The sequence below is a fragment of the Elephas maximus genome, chromosome 24 (assembly GCF_024166365.1).
Source record: "Elephas maximus indicus isolate mEleMax1 chromosome 24, mEleMax1 primary haplotype, whole genome shotgun sequence".
Lineage (NCBI taxonomy): Eukaryota > Metazoa > Chordata > Mammalia > Proboscidea > Elephantidae > Elephas > Elephas maximus.
The window spans coordinates 48894771-48909200 of NC_064842.1; the positions used below are offsets into that span (position 1 = coordinate 48894771).

Genomic DNA, 14430 nt, shown 5'->3' on the forward strand with positions numbered 1-14430 from the left:
CAAAAGAGCCATGTGTGTGTTAGAGAGAAGAGAGGGAGAGCGAGGATGGATCAGGTTTAAAGAGCCGTGTGTGTTAGAGAGAAGAGAGGGAGAGCGAGGATGGATCAGGTTTAAAGAGCCGTGTGTGTTAGAGAGAAGAGAGGGAGAGTGAGGATGGATCGGGTTTAAAGCAGTGGTTCTCAAGCATTTTGGCTTCAGGGACTCATGTTTTTAAAAATTGTTGAAGATCCCGAAGAACTTTTATTTATGTGGATTATATGTATCTATATTTACTGAATTACAAATTAGAACTGAGAAATTTAAAAATATTTGTTAGTTCATTTTTTTAAATTACACTTTAGATGAAGGTTTATAGAACAAACTAGCTTCTCATTAAAGTTAGTACGCACATTGTTCTATGACATTGGTTAACAGTCCCACGACGTGTCGACACTCTCCCTTCTCCACCTTGGGTTCCCTGTCACCAGCTTTCCTGTCTCCTCCTGTCTTCCAGTCCTTGCCCCTGGGCTGGTGTGCCCCTTTAGTCTTGTTTTGTTTTATGGGCCTGTCTAAGCTTTGGCTAAAGGGTGAACCTCAGGAATGACTTCATTACTGAGCAAAAAAGGTATCCAGGGGCCATACTCTCAGGGTTTCAGCAGCCTCTGTGAGGCCAGTAATGTTAATTTGTTTTAAAATAACAATATTTAATGAATTTCATGTTAACATTTTTATGAAAACAACTTTTTCCAAAACAAAAAATATTACTGAGAAGAGTGGCATTGTTGTGCATTTTTGCAAATCTCTTAATATCTCACTTTAATAGTAGACAGCTAGATTCCATATTTGCTTTTTTAATTGAAGTGGAATTCACTTAACATAAAATTAACCATTGTCAAGTGAACAATTCAATGGCATTTAGTATGTTTACGGTGTTGTGCAACCACCACCTCTATCTGGTTTTGGAATATTTTCATCACCCCCAAACAGAAACCTCGTATCGATTAAGCAGTTGCTGTCCATCTCTTCCTCCCTGCAGCCTCTGGCAACCCCAAATCTGCATTCTGTTTCTATGGATTTACTTATTCTGAATATTTCATATAAGTGAAATCATAACAACACATGACATTTTGTGTCTGACTTCTTTCACTTAGCATAATGGTTTTGAGTGTCATCCACGTTGTATCATGTATCAGTACTTTGTTATTTTTTTGTGGCTGAATAATATTCCATTGTATGTGTATACCACAATTTGTTTATCCATTCACTCGCTGACGGACATTTATGCTGTTTCCACCTTTTGGCTATTGTGAATAGTGCTGCTGTGAACATGCACATACGTTCATTTGTTTGAGTACTAGTTTTTATTTTGGGGGGGAATATACCTCAGTGTGGAATTACTGGGTCCTGTGGTAATTCTGTGCTTAACTCCGAGGAACCACATACTGTTTTCCCCAGCTGTACCGTTTACCTTCCCACCAGCAATGTATGAGGGTTCCAGTTTCTTCCCATCCTTGCCACTACTTTTTTATTTTCCTATCATATCTGCTTTTTTCATTTAGTCTGTTGAGATAATCACACATCATGTAGACTCTGGAAAACTATGGTATATGCTTGAGAGAATGAGAGAATTATGTCTTAAGCCTTTTTATGAGAATAGCTTTGACCTCGCAGACGCAGACCATGCTTTGAAGAACAACTGGTATAGGTAATAACCACATGCCCTCCATTCAGCTGAAAAAATAGACCTTTACCCATCCCTTGTTGCATCTTCCCCCTACCCGCAACCTCCCTGTCCTTTCCCTAGGGATTTTGTGTTTTTAATATTCTTTCTTTTTTCTATGATTTTACTACATATCACATATCAGTAAAAACATGTTGCTTAATTTGGCCTGTTTTTTAACTTAATGGTATCACACAGTATATTTTGTTTTTTAACTTCATACTGAGATTGATTCATGTTGATGCATAAAGAAGTAGTTGGTTTACAGTCAGTTCTATCGTAACACAACATATGCATTCCTAAATATCACTACTGCACTGTGCAAAATCATGCAATTAAAAACCACAGGGCTTATGGGAAGAATAGGGTTAGGGAAACAACACTCAAAAACATCTTCGGAGACACATAAAAACAAAGATAAAAATAGTATCACAGTTTTACAAATATTAAGTGGTTAAGAAATACTATAGTAAATATGGGGCTTTACCTCGAAAAAGACCTGGAGTGTGCTTATGGAAGTGGTCACCAGAAGGGTTGTAGCTTGTGAGTTGTTGTGAAGTGATGGGAGGAAATTGAATGTCAAGGTGTAACACAGAAGTGGATGGGTATGGCTCATAATACATGTGGTGAACTGAGGTAGCTGGTGCGTGTTTGAGGTGCATGTGTGTGTGCTTTGTGTATTTCTAAGCAGTTGGTTCACTGGGTACAGGTTTCTCTATTTATCTGGTGTTTCTCACTGAAGAAATTACGCCTAAATTAGTGTCATGCTGCAATTGTTCCTTAGTGTCGTACTGAAATTGTTCCTTAGTATGTCACTGGCACCGGAGCAAATTCTTGAGTTCAAAACAAGCAACTAACTATATTTTTGTTGCTGTATAGTATGCCCCTGTCTCATTAAATTTCATTTTATCCATTTTTTTTTTAATGGGCATTCGGATTATTTTCAGTTTTTTGTTATCACAAACAGGACTTTATGGATGTTCTTAAACATTTGTGGATGTTCTTAAACGTTTCCACCAGTACACACGGGAAAGAGTTTCCCCAGGGTATTTACCTAGGTGTGGAATTTCTGAGTCGTATGATACACACATCTTCAACCTCACAATATAATTCCAGGGTCTAATGGTGTTAGTTCGTGTTGCACCACATCTTCTGTCTTCTTCAACACTTGTATTTTTTAAATTATTTGATTTTGAAAATTTGGTGGGTATAAAATGGTATCTGCTCATGCTCTCAGTTCTACTTCCCAGATGAATAATGAAGTTAAGCATTTTTTCATAAGTTTGTTGATGGCTGTTTATATCTCTTTTCTTTTTCTGTCAGGCTGTTTTCCTTTTCTTAGTGATTTTTTAGAAGTTCTTTATACACTAATACTTTGTCCATTTGTGCCTTTGAGGAGCAGAAGTTTTTAATTTTAATGTAGTATTATTTTGTCTTTTCTTTCATAGTTTGCATGCCTTGTGTCTTGTTTACAAGTTCCTACCCTACCCAAAGATTGTAAAGATGCTGACTGACACATCTTTCTCCCTCGGAATGGCTGGTGGGTTTGAACCGCTTAACCACTGCACCACCAGGGCTCCTGTTATTATAGATAATGTGTTTTAAATTACTGATTATTTTTAACTGCTAGTTGCTAATATATAGACATTTATTTTTGTATGCTGATCTTAAAGCTATCTGGCAACCTTGCTTAACTCTCTTGTTAGTTCTAATGATTCATCTGTAGATTCTTTTTTATGTAGATAATCCTATATGAATATTGTTGTTGTTAGGTGTCCTTGAGTTGGTTCTGACTCATAGCGACCCTGTGTACAACAGAATGAAGCACTGATGCCTGGTCCTGCACCATCCTCACAATCGTTGCTATAGTTTCATCTGTTGTTGCAGCTACTGTGTCAATCCACCTTCTTCCTTTTTTTTTTAGCTGGTCCTCTACCCTAACAGGACAGGCATGATGTTCTCCAGGGACTGGTCCTTCCTGATAACACGTCCAAAGTACATGAGACAAGGTCTTGCCATCCTCCCTTCCAAGGAGCATTCTGGCTGTACTTCTTCCAAGACAGATTTGTTTGTTCTGCTGGCAGTCAATGATGTATTCACTATTCTTACCAACACCGTAATTCAAAGTCATCAATTCTTCAGTCTTCCTTATTTGTTATCCAGCTTTTGCATGTATATGAGGCGATTGAAAATACTACGGCTTGGGTCAGGCGCAGGTTAGTCCTCAAAGTGACATTGTTGCTTTTGAACACTTTAAAGAGGCCGTTTGCAGCAGATTTGCTCAATGCAATACATCACTTGATTGCTTGACTGCTCCTTCTATGGCCGTTGATTGTGGATCCAAGTAAAATGAAATCCTTGATAACTTCAGTATTTTCTCTGCTTATCATGATGTTGCTCATTGGTCCTGTAGTGAGGATAAGCAACCTCATGAGAAACAGAAAATATTGAAGTTGCCAAGGATTTCATTTTACTTGGATTTCTTCTGTGAATAATGACAGTTTTATTTCTTTCTTTCCAATGCTTTATAGCTCATATATCTTGTTTTCATCTTACTGCCTACGACCTCTAATGTGGTGCTGAATATAACAGTGATGCCATCCTAGGCTTGCCTGATTTTATAGGAAATGCTTCTAACATTTCACTATTAAATATGGTCATTGCTGAAGGTTTTTGCTTTTTCAGATTAAGGAAGGTTTCTCTTTATTATAAAATACTAAGTTTTCTTATGAATGTTGAATTTTATCAGAGTGCTTTTTCTGCATCTATTCATGTTGCTATATTTTTCTATTGTTTAAATCTTTTTATTGTGGTAAAGGTCATTAATAACTGTTCTAATGCTAAATCAGTTTTTTATTTCTAGGGTAAACCTAATTTGTTCAGGATATTTTTGGAATTGAGTTTGCTAATATTTTATTTAGGTGTCTCTGGGTGGTACAAAGCGTTAAGCACTTGATTACTAACCAAAAGGCTGATGATTTGAACCCACCCAGAGGTGCCTTGGAAGACAGGCTGGCAGTCTGCTTCCGAAAGGTCACAGCTTTGAAAACCCTGTGGAGCAGTTCTATTCTGCACATACAGAGTCGCCATGAGTTGGAATTGACTTGACGACAGCTAACAACAATATTTTGTTTAGAAATTTTGCATTCGTGCTCATAAATGAAATGACGTGTAATTTTTCTTTTACTTTTCTAATTTTTATGAACAGGTTATACTTATCTCATAAACTGAGTTGGGAAGGAATCTCTTTTTTTCTTATTGAATAAGATTTTACTTCTGTATTTCTCAAATGTTTGATAGATCTTTTCTGTAAAATAATCTGAGCCTGGTGTGTTAATGGGGAGATTTTAAACACTGATTGCATTTCTTTTGTGGTTATAGGGTACTTCAAGGTGCTTATTTCTAAAATTTTTGTAGCTTTTCTCTTTTTTATTCTTAACATTTTTATTTGAGTCTACTTTATTTTTTCTTGACCAATCTCTCCAGAGGCTTGTCTAGTTTTTTGGTTAATTGAGAGAACCAACTTTTTACGCTCTCGAACACCTTTTTTATCTTAGTCTTCTATTTCACTAATTTCTGTTCTTAATTTTATTGTTTCCAGTATTCTCCTTTCTTTGGATTTATTGGATTATTCTTTTTCTGTCCTCTTAAGTTGACTGCTTAGCTCGTTGATTTTCATTTTGGTTTCTTTTCCGATACAAATATGTATTTATTTAGCTGTACCCACAGGTTTTAATGTCATATTTTTATCATTCAGTTCTAAATATATTCTTATTTCAATTTTTATTTCTTCTTTGAAACATTATGTAATAATGTCTTTAAATTTTCTAAATGTATATGGGTTTTTTGGTTATCTCTTCCTTATTTTTAAACATAATGGTACTTACTTTCAATAATTTTTTTTATGGTACCAATTCTGTATTTGTTGAGGTTGTCTTTATAGTCTAGTATTTATTTAATATTCTGAGTGTGCTTTGATGAATGTGTGTTTTCTAATTGTATGCAGAAGTTCTGTATGTATCTATGAGCTCAAGTATATTGTGTTCTTCAAATCTTCTATATTTGTAATGATTTTTAACTTCCTTATCTGTTACTAAAAGAAGTATGTTAAAATCTACCTCAGTAGTAGATTTCTTTTGATAACTTCTCTTTATACTTCTGTTTTTGCTTTATATATTTTAAGTATTGTATGCTGTTAAAAAAAAAAAAAAAACCCGTTGCCATCGAGTTGATTCTGACTCATAGTGACCCTATAGGACAGAGTAGAACTGCCCCATAGAGTTTCTGAGGAGCACCTGGTGGACTTGAACTGCTGATCTCTATGGCTGCTAACCAGGAGGTCTGTATGCTATTAAAAAAAAAAAAAACATACAATTTTAGAATTGTTATTTTCGTGGTAAGTTCAGTATTTTATCATTATGTAGTGATCCTTATTTTCCCTAGTAATACTTTTTTTATGTTAAAATCAATTTTATCTGATACTAAAATAGGTTTATCAGCTTTCTTTTGGTATAGCTGTAGTCATATTTTAAGTATGCCTCTTTTAAAAATATATGCCTGAATTAATGTATATATATATTTTCAACAAAAGACTGTCTTTTTTCTTTTTTTATTTTTTTATTGCGTGTTAGCTGAAAGTTTACAGAGCAAATTAATTTCCCAATTGATGGTTTGTACATAAAGTGTTCCACGACGTTGGTCGCATTCCCCATAAAGTGTCAGCACTCTCCCCATTTCAATCCTGGGTTCCCTGTTTCCTTTCATCTGGATTTTCCACCCCTTCCCACCTTCTAATCTTTGCTTTTGGGCAGATGCCTCCCTTTTGATTTCATATAATTGATTATTCTAAGAAGCATATTCCTCTCAGGTGTTACTGTTCATTTTATGGGCCTGTAATCACTTAATCACTAATCGACTCGAAGGCACTGGGTTTTGGTTGGGTCTATTGTTTGACTGAAAGGTGGTCTCTGGAAATGGCTTCAGTTTCACATCAGAAGGTTGTCTTAGGGCCATAGTCTCAGGGGTTCCTCCGTCCTCTGTGAGACCAGTATGTCTAGTCTTTTTTGTGAATTTGATTTTTTGTTCTACATTTTTCCTGCTGTGTCCGGAACCCTCTGTCGTGATCCTAGTCAGTCGGTGGTAGTAGCCGGGTACCATCTAATTCTTCTGGTCTCAGGGTCATGTAGTTCGTGTTGGTCCATTAGTCATTTGGACTAATGGCTCCCTTGAATATCTGGTTTTCTTCACCCTCCTTTGCTCCAGACAGGAAGAGACCAGTAGTTGTTTCTTTGATGGCCGCTCGCAAGCTTTTAAGATCCCATACACTACTCACCAAAGTAGGATGCAGAACATCGTCGTTATGAACTATGTAGTGCCAGTTGATGTAGATGTCCCCCAAGGTGGTCCTTCACCTTTGAGCCTTGGAACTTCATCCTGCGAGGTGTTTGGTTATGTCTAAGAAGTTTCCATAACTGCCCGTCCATGACTGCTCTATTGTCTATATTAATATACGTGCAGCACCTATAATTACTTATGTAGAAATATCCACAACCAAACCTATGTTACACCTTTCCACCCTTCCATACCTCTTTAGTATACCAATCTACCTATGTATCCATTTATAAATTACTGTTTATTAATACTATTGTTGCCACATTGTTAGAGTAATTACCGTAGTTGCCCTTTATTCTGGCATTCCTCTCAGTGTCTTTGTTTGCTTTGGTCATGTTGTGCTGACTCCCCCCGTATTGCATGCCGCCTTTCCCTTCACCAGTATTAACACATGTCTTCTATCTACTTAGTAATTTTCCCTTCCCCTCTCATCACTGGTAACCATCGAAGAATGTTTTTTTCTTCCTGTGTGTACACCTTTTCTTGTCTTTTTTTTTTTATAATAGTGGTCTCACACAATATTTGTCCTTTCGTGATTGGCTTATTCCTCCAAATTCATCAGTCTTGTGAGATGTTTTGTGGATTCATCATTATTTTTTATTGTGTAGTATTCCATTGTGTGTACGTACTACAGTTTATTCATTCATCCATTGATGGGCACTTACGTTATTTCCATCTTTTTGCTATTGTGAATAATACTGCAATACATATGGGTGTGCATATGTCTATTTGTGTCACAGCTCTTTATTTCTTTAGGGTCTGTACCCATTAGTAAGATTGCTGGATTGTATGGTATTTTTATTTCTAGCTTTTTAAGGAAGTGCAATATTGTTTTCCATAGTGGTTGTACCATTTTACATTCTCACTAGCAGTGTATAAGAGTTCCAGTTTCCCCACAGCCTCACGAACATTTCTTATTTTCTGTTTTTTTGATTAATGCCATTATTGTCAGGGCGAGATGTTATCTCCTTGTAATTTTGATTTGCATCTCTTTAATGGATAATGATCATGAGCATTTCTTCTTGTGTCTGTTAGCTGCCTGAATGTCTTCTTTGGTGAAGTGTCTGTTCATATCCTTGCCCACTTTTTAATTGGATTGTTTGTCTTTTTGTTGTTGTAGTGTTGAAGATATTTGACCCTTCTTGGCTATGTCATAGTCAAAATTTTTTTCTCAGTCTGTACGCTCTCTTTTTACTCTTTTGAAGAAGTCTTTTGATGAGTGTTAAGTGTTTAATTTTTAGGAGGTCCCGTTTATCTAGTTCATCTCCTGCTGTTTGTACATTTTCAGTTATGTTTGATATTCTATTTCTGCCATGTATTAGGGCCTCTAGTGTTATCTCTATTCTTTCTTCCATGAACTTCATAGTTTTAGTTTTTATATTAGGTCTTTGATCCATTTCAAGTTAGTTTTTATGTATGGTGTGATGTATGGGTCCTGTTTCATTTTTCTGCAGTTAGACATCCAGTTTTGCCAGTACCATTTGTTAAAGAGACTGTCTTTTCCCCCATTTCATGGGCTTTGGCCTTTTGTCGAAGATCAGCTGTCGATAGGTGGATGGATTTAAGTCTGGGCTCTCAATTTTGTTCCACTGGTCCGTGTGTGACACAGCAAGTCTTTACATGATATTAAAAAAAGATAAAGTAAAATTAAAAAAATTTTTTTTTAACTCTTGAAGTATTGGGTTGTCAGTTTTTTTGAAAACCAGGTGAAGAATAAATGATACATAAGTAAAGATAGCGTTAAGATCTCGAGGTACATTTAGCTCAATTGGCATAACATAGTTGATGAAGAAAATGTTTTATGTCCTACTTTGATGAGTAGCGTCTGGGGCTTGTGAGTGGCCATCTAAGATACTCCACTGGTCCCACCCTGTCTGGAGCAAGGGAGAATGAAGAGAATCAAAGACATAAGGGAAAGATTAGCCCAAAGGACTAATGGACCATAACCACCACAGCTTCCACCAGACTGAGTTCAGCACAACTAGATGGTGCCCGGCTACCACCACCAACTGCTCTGATAGGGTTCATGGTAGAGGATCCCAGACAGAGCTGGAAAAAAATGTAGAACAAAATTCTAACTCACAAAAAAAGACCAGACTTACTGGTCTGACAGAGACTGGGAAAACCCCAAGAGTATGGCCCTGATACACTTTTAACTGAGTACTGAAGTCATTCCTGAGGTTTACCCTTCAGCCAAAGGTTAGACAGGCCCATAAAATGAAACAAGATGAAATGCGCAGACCAACCAAGGGCAAGGACGAGAAGGTAGGAGGAGACAGGGAAGCTGGTAATGGGGAACCGAAGGTTGAGAAGGGGAGTGTTGACACGTCATGGGGTTGGCAACCAGTGTCACAAAACAATATGTGTATTGTTTGATGAGAAACTAATTTGCTCTGTAAACCTTCATCTAAAGCACAATAAAAAAATGAAATAAAAAAAGATAGCATGAAGAGATCTACAAAAGGGAGGGGGCCAAGATGGCAGAGTAGTCAAACACATCCTGTGGTTCCTCTTGCAACAAGTCCCAAAAAAACAAGTGAATTGATTATATATGAAAATCTAGGAGTCCTGAACATCAAAGACAAAGTTGAAGAGTTGGACTGAGCGGCAGTGGGAAGGATTGATAGTTCAAAAGTAGCGAGGATTTGCCAGACCTGACCTGGCCAGCATCGTGCTGGCTGGATCAGCTCGCACACATGGGTTGAGGCAAGCAGTAGTGTTCAGGATGCATTTTGCACATCAGGAGAAACCCAGCATCAGAGAGTCTGCACAAGCCTTTGGAGCCGGGGGAAGTGGCGCTGAATTTGCGATAGGCTGGTTCAGCTGATGCACACACAGGCTGATGCAAGCAGTAGCACTCAGGATGCATTTTCCACATCGGGAGAAACTGAGTGGCAGAGAGTCTGCACGAGGCTCCGGAGCCAGAGGAAAGCCGCACTGGACTGCCAAAGTTAAATGCAAGTGTCTAACCTACTGTGTGCGGTCAAAATAACCTTTCCCCCCTCTAGGAAGTACCTGTCTCCCCTTCATGCACCCCCTCCCCTCCCCACTCTGCTCTGGTCCTGGTCTGGCTTCAGCGATTGCTGTGCCCCCAGGGTCGGAAGTAGGACCCGTCATGTGCCCCGAGCCATTCTCCTGGCTTTGGAGAGGGAGCAAGTTAGCAAACAACAAACAGGAAAAAATAATCTGCCAGCTCCCCTAAGCTGGGACCTCAGGGCAGGCACAACCCCTTTGCCTAGGCACAGGCATAAGGGGTCCATAGACACTGAATGCCTTTCACCCCTGCCTAGCTAGACCTTTTCATCACCGTAGGCCTGTATTAGCGTAGTACAACAGGGTATATAACTGAAGTCTATTTTCAGCTGCAACAGCTAAGGGGGAATGGCAGATTCGTGACATTTGACATTGCCCTGCCCATTAAGCAGGTTCCTCACCCACCCGCACTGGGGGCCTGAGGACTGGTGGCTCCACCCACTCCACCTGGCCACTCATGACAAGGGTCCGAGAATAAGTGGTGCCTCCCAGTCCTTACAGCCAACAGCACTGGGTCCCCACAGTCTGGCTGCAAAACCCACCCACCTATGTGCTATAGGGAACAGGGACACACCTTCCACTCAGGCACTCGGACAACTGTCAGCCCCCTACTTTGCTCAGCACATAAGCCTCTGCTGCAGCTAGATACCTGTGCCTGCTCTGGTCACTCCTACATAGCCCTGTCTGTCTAGGACTGTAGGTGAGAGCCTGCCCCACACACTTGGGGACCAATGACCTGGACACCTGAGCTGAGTCCACACAAGAAAAGTAAATGGACTCCTGGGCTCACATACCTAGTAGCAGCTCTAACTACCTGGTGACAGAACATGAGAGCTTCAAAGATGCCAATAATCAGAGTAGCTCAAACGACCACCCTATTTGGGCATGTTAAAATAAAACAAGATGCATCAATTGGTCGCAACCCACCTGAAGCAAAGAAGAATGAAGAACACCAAAGACCAAGGAGAATATTAGCTCAAGAGAAAAAAGGGTCACCTAAACCAGTGATTCCATCAGCCTGAGACCAGAAGAACTAGATGGTGCCTGACTACTACCAATGACCACCCTGACAGGGAACACAATAGCAAGTCCCTGATGGAACAGGAGAAGATTGTGGTGCAGAACTCAAATGCATGTAAAAAGACCAGACTTAATGGTCCGACTGAGACTGGAGGAACCCTCAAAGACGTGGCTCCCGGACGCTCTGTTAACATAGAACTAAAGTCATTCCTGAAGCCAACTCTTCAGACAAAGATTTGACTGGACTATAAAACATGAAATAATACTCTTGAAGAGCGTGCTTCTTATTTCAAGCAGATACACAAGACTAAATGGGTGGCTTCTGTCCGGAGGCAGAATGAGAAGGCAGAAACAGACAGGAGCTGGTTGGATGGACACAAGAAACCCGGGGTGGAAACGGGGAGTGTGCTGTCACATTATAGGGATTGCAACTAGTGTCACATAACAATATGTGTATAAATTTTTATATGAGAAATTAACTTGAGCTGTAAACTTTCACCTAAAACAAAAACCTATTAAATTATCTTTAATAATTTCAGAAAATATTTCATTATTTAAAATAGATTATTTGAAGGCTCTATTGATGTATTTTTAAAAATATTAATCCTGTGTGATGAATCAAAATAGCAAGATGAATCTGTTCTCTTTTGTGGAGGCTAAAAGTATATATATAAAAAAATATAGAACAACATTAATAAACAATCATTTTTAATTTTTATGTAATCTGAGTGGCAGTTTGCCGACTGACAAAGTTTTCTCCTTATTTGTCTTCCTTTGCTTTTGCTGTTTATAACTTGCAGGTATACCTGTGTGGCTATAAAATTTTATGAGCAGCCACAATTATAAAGTTAACTGTCAAGGTGCTTCTATTGTTAAAACTCTAGACTGATAAATTAATTTGATGATATCAAACCACTGGGATTGACAGTGTCACATGTTAGATTAAAATATGTTTTCCAAGAAAATCCGAAGGCAGTGAGCACGCACAGTTTACTGAATCAGAAACTCTGGTGGTGGATCCCAGCGTCTGTGTTTTGACAGCTCCACCAGGGCGTGCTAGAGTTTGGGAACCACTGCCTTAAATTAATAGTCTGGTCCAACCAAGAAATTGTAGACATAAAAAAGCCCTAGGGGAAAAAAATCTAAAAATCTGATTTAGACTTTTGATGTTTCTACTTTCATTATTGAATTACATAATTTTATGTGTCTATAGTTTTTTTTATTTATAGATGCAGCAATACTATGCAGTAAATTTGACCTCTTGATTTGTGGTAGACAATATTAACAAAGTAAATTTATATACTTTTTTAACATTGAGGTAGAATTCATACAACATAAAAATAACCATTTTAAAGTGTACAATTTAGTGGCATTTAGTACATTCACTACGTTGTGTAATCATCACCTCTATCTAGCTCTAAAACATCTTTCTCAACTCAAAAGGAAACTCTGTACCCATGGAGCAGCCATTTGACCTTCTCCTCTCCCCTGAACAACATGGCAACCACTAATCTGCTTTCTGTCTTTATGAATTTACCTATTCTGGACATTTCATATAACTGGAATCTCATAATATGTGACCTTTGTGTCTGGCTACTTTCTTGTCATTCAAGGTTCATCATGTTGTAGCGTGTATCTGTACTTCATTCCTTTTTATGGATAAACAGTATTTCATTGTATGGATATACCATATTTCATATAGGGTCACTATGAGTTGGAATTGACTCGACAGCACTGGGTTTGGTTTTTTTTTTTTTTTTGGTTTATCCGTTCATCAGTTGATGGACGTTTGGGTTGTTTCCCTTTTTTGGCTGCTATGCATAGTGTTGCTATGAACATCCATGAACAAGTGTTTGTTTGAATACTTGTTTTGAAACAGAACTGCTGGGCCATATGGTAATTCTGTATATTACTTTTTGAGGAACTGTCAAACTGTTAACCACACCATTTTATATTCCCACCAATGCAGATGAACAAGGGTTCTGATTTCTTTATATCATCACCAACAATTATTTTCTGTTTTGTTTTTTAATAGAAAAACTAGTGATATAAGGTGATACGTCATTGTGTTTTTTTTTTTTGTAATTTTTATTATGCTTTAAGTGAAAGTTTACAAATCAAGTCAGTCTCTCATACAGAAATTTATATACAGCTTGCTGTATACTCCTAGTCTCTCTTCCCGTAATGAGGCAGCATACTCCTTCTCTCCACCCTGTATTTCTGTGTCCATTCAGCCAGTTTCTGTCTCCCTCTGCCTTCTCATCTCCCCTCCAGACTGGAGCTGCCCACATAGTCTCATTTGTCTACTTGATCCAAGAGGCTCACTGCTCACCAGTATCATATCCTATCCTATAGTCCAGCCGAATCCCTGTCTGAAGAGTTGGCTTTGGGAATGGTTCCTGTCTTGGGCTAACAGAAGGTCTGGGGACCATGACCTCTGGGGTCCTTCTAGTCTCAGTCAGACCATTAAGTCTGGTCTTTTAATGAGAATTTGAGGTCTGTATCCCACTGTTCTCCTACTCCTTCAGGGATTCTCTGTTGTGTTCCCTGTCATGGCAGTCATTGGTTGTAGCTGGGCACCATCTAGTTCTTCTGGTCTCAGGCTGATACAGTCTCTGATTTATGTGGCCCTTTCTGTCTCTTGGGCTCATACTTAACTTGTGTCTTTGGTGTTCTTCATTCTCCTTTGCTCCATGTGGGTTGAGACTAATTGGTGCATCTTAGATGGCCGCTTGCCATTGTTTAAGACCCCAGACGCCACTCTCCAAAGTGGGATGCAGAATGTTTTCTTAATAGATTTTGTTATGCCAATTGACCTAGGTATCCCATGAAACCATAGTCCCCAAACCACTGCCCCTGCTACGCTGGTCCTCAGTGTGTTCGGTTTATACAGGAAGCTTCTTTGCTTTTGGTTTAGTCTAGTTTTGCTGACCTCTCCTGTATTGTGTGTCTTTCCTTCCACCTAAATTAGTTCTTGTCTACTATCTAATTAGTGAGTGCCCCTCTCCCCTGTCCCTCCCCACTCTCATAACCATTAAAGAATATTTTCTTCTCTGTTTAAACTATTTTTTGAGTTTTTATAATAGTGGTCTTATACAATATTTGTCCTTTTGCAACTAATTTCACTTAGTATAATGCTTTCCAAATTCCTCCATGTTATGAAATGTTTCACAGATTCATTGTTCTTTATCGATGCATAGTATTCCACTGTGTGAATATACTATAATTTATTTACCCATTCATCTGTTGATGGGCACCTTGGTTGCTTCAGTTTTTTTGCTATCGTA

At 38.5% G+C, this 14430-nt stretch overlaps 1 protein-coding gene across 9 annotated transcripts in view; it reads left to right on the top strand.

Moving 5' to 3' along the window:
- SWT1 (SWT1 RNA endoribonuclease homolog) overlaps positions 1-14430 on the top strand; it is a 120694-nt gene that overhangs the window by 99307 nt on the left and 6957 nt on the right. Inside the window, exon 19 of one of the 9 annotated variants that reach the window (XM_049868337.1) lies at positions 3624-5390. The exons of the other annotated variants lie outside the window; for them this stretch is intronic. Coding sequence (XP_049724294.1) covers positions 3624-3654 — 31 coding nt within the window. The 3' untranslated portion in view covers positions 3655-5390. Of the gene's footprint in view, positions 1-3623; positions 5391-14430 lie in introns of those variants that run through there. 9 annotated transcript variants of the gene reach the window in all.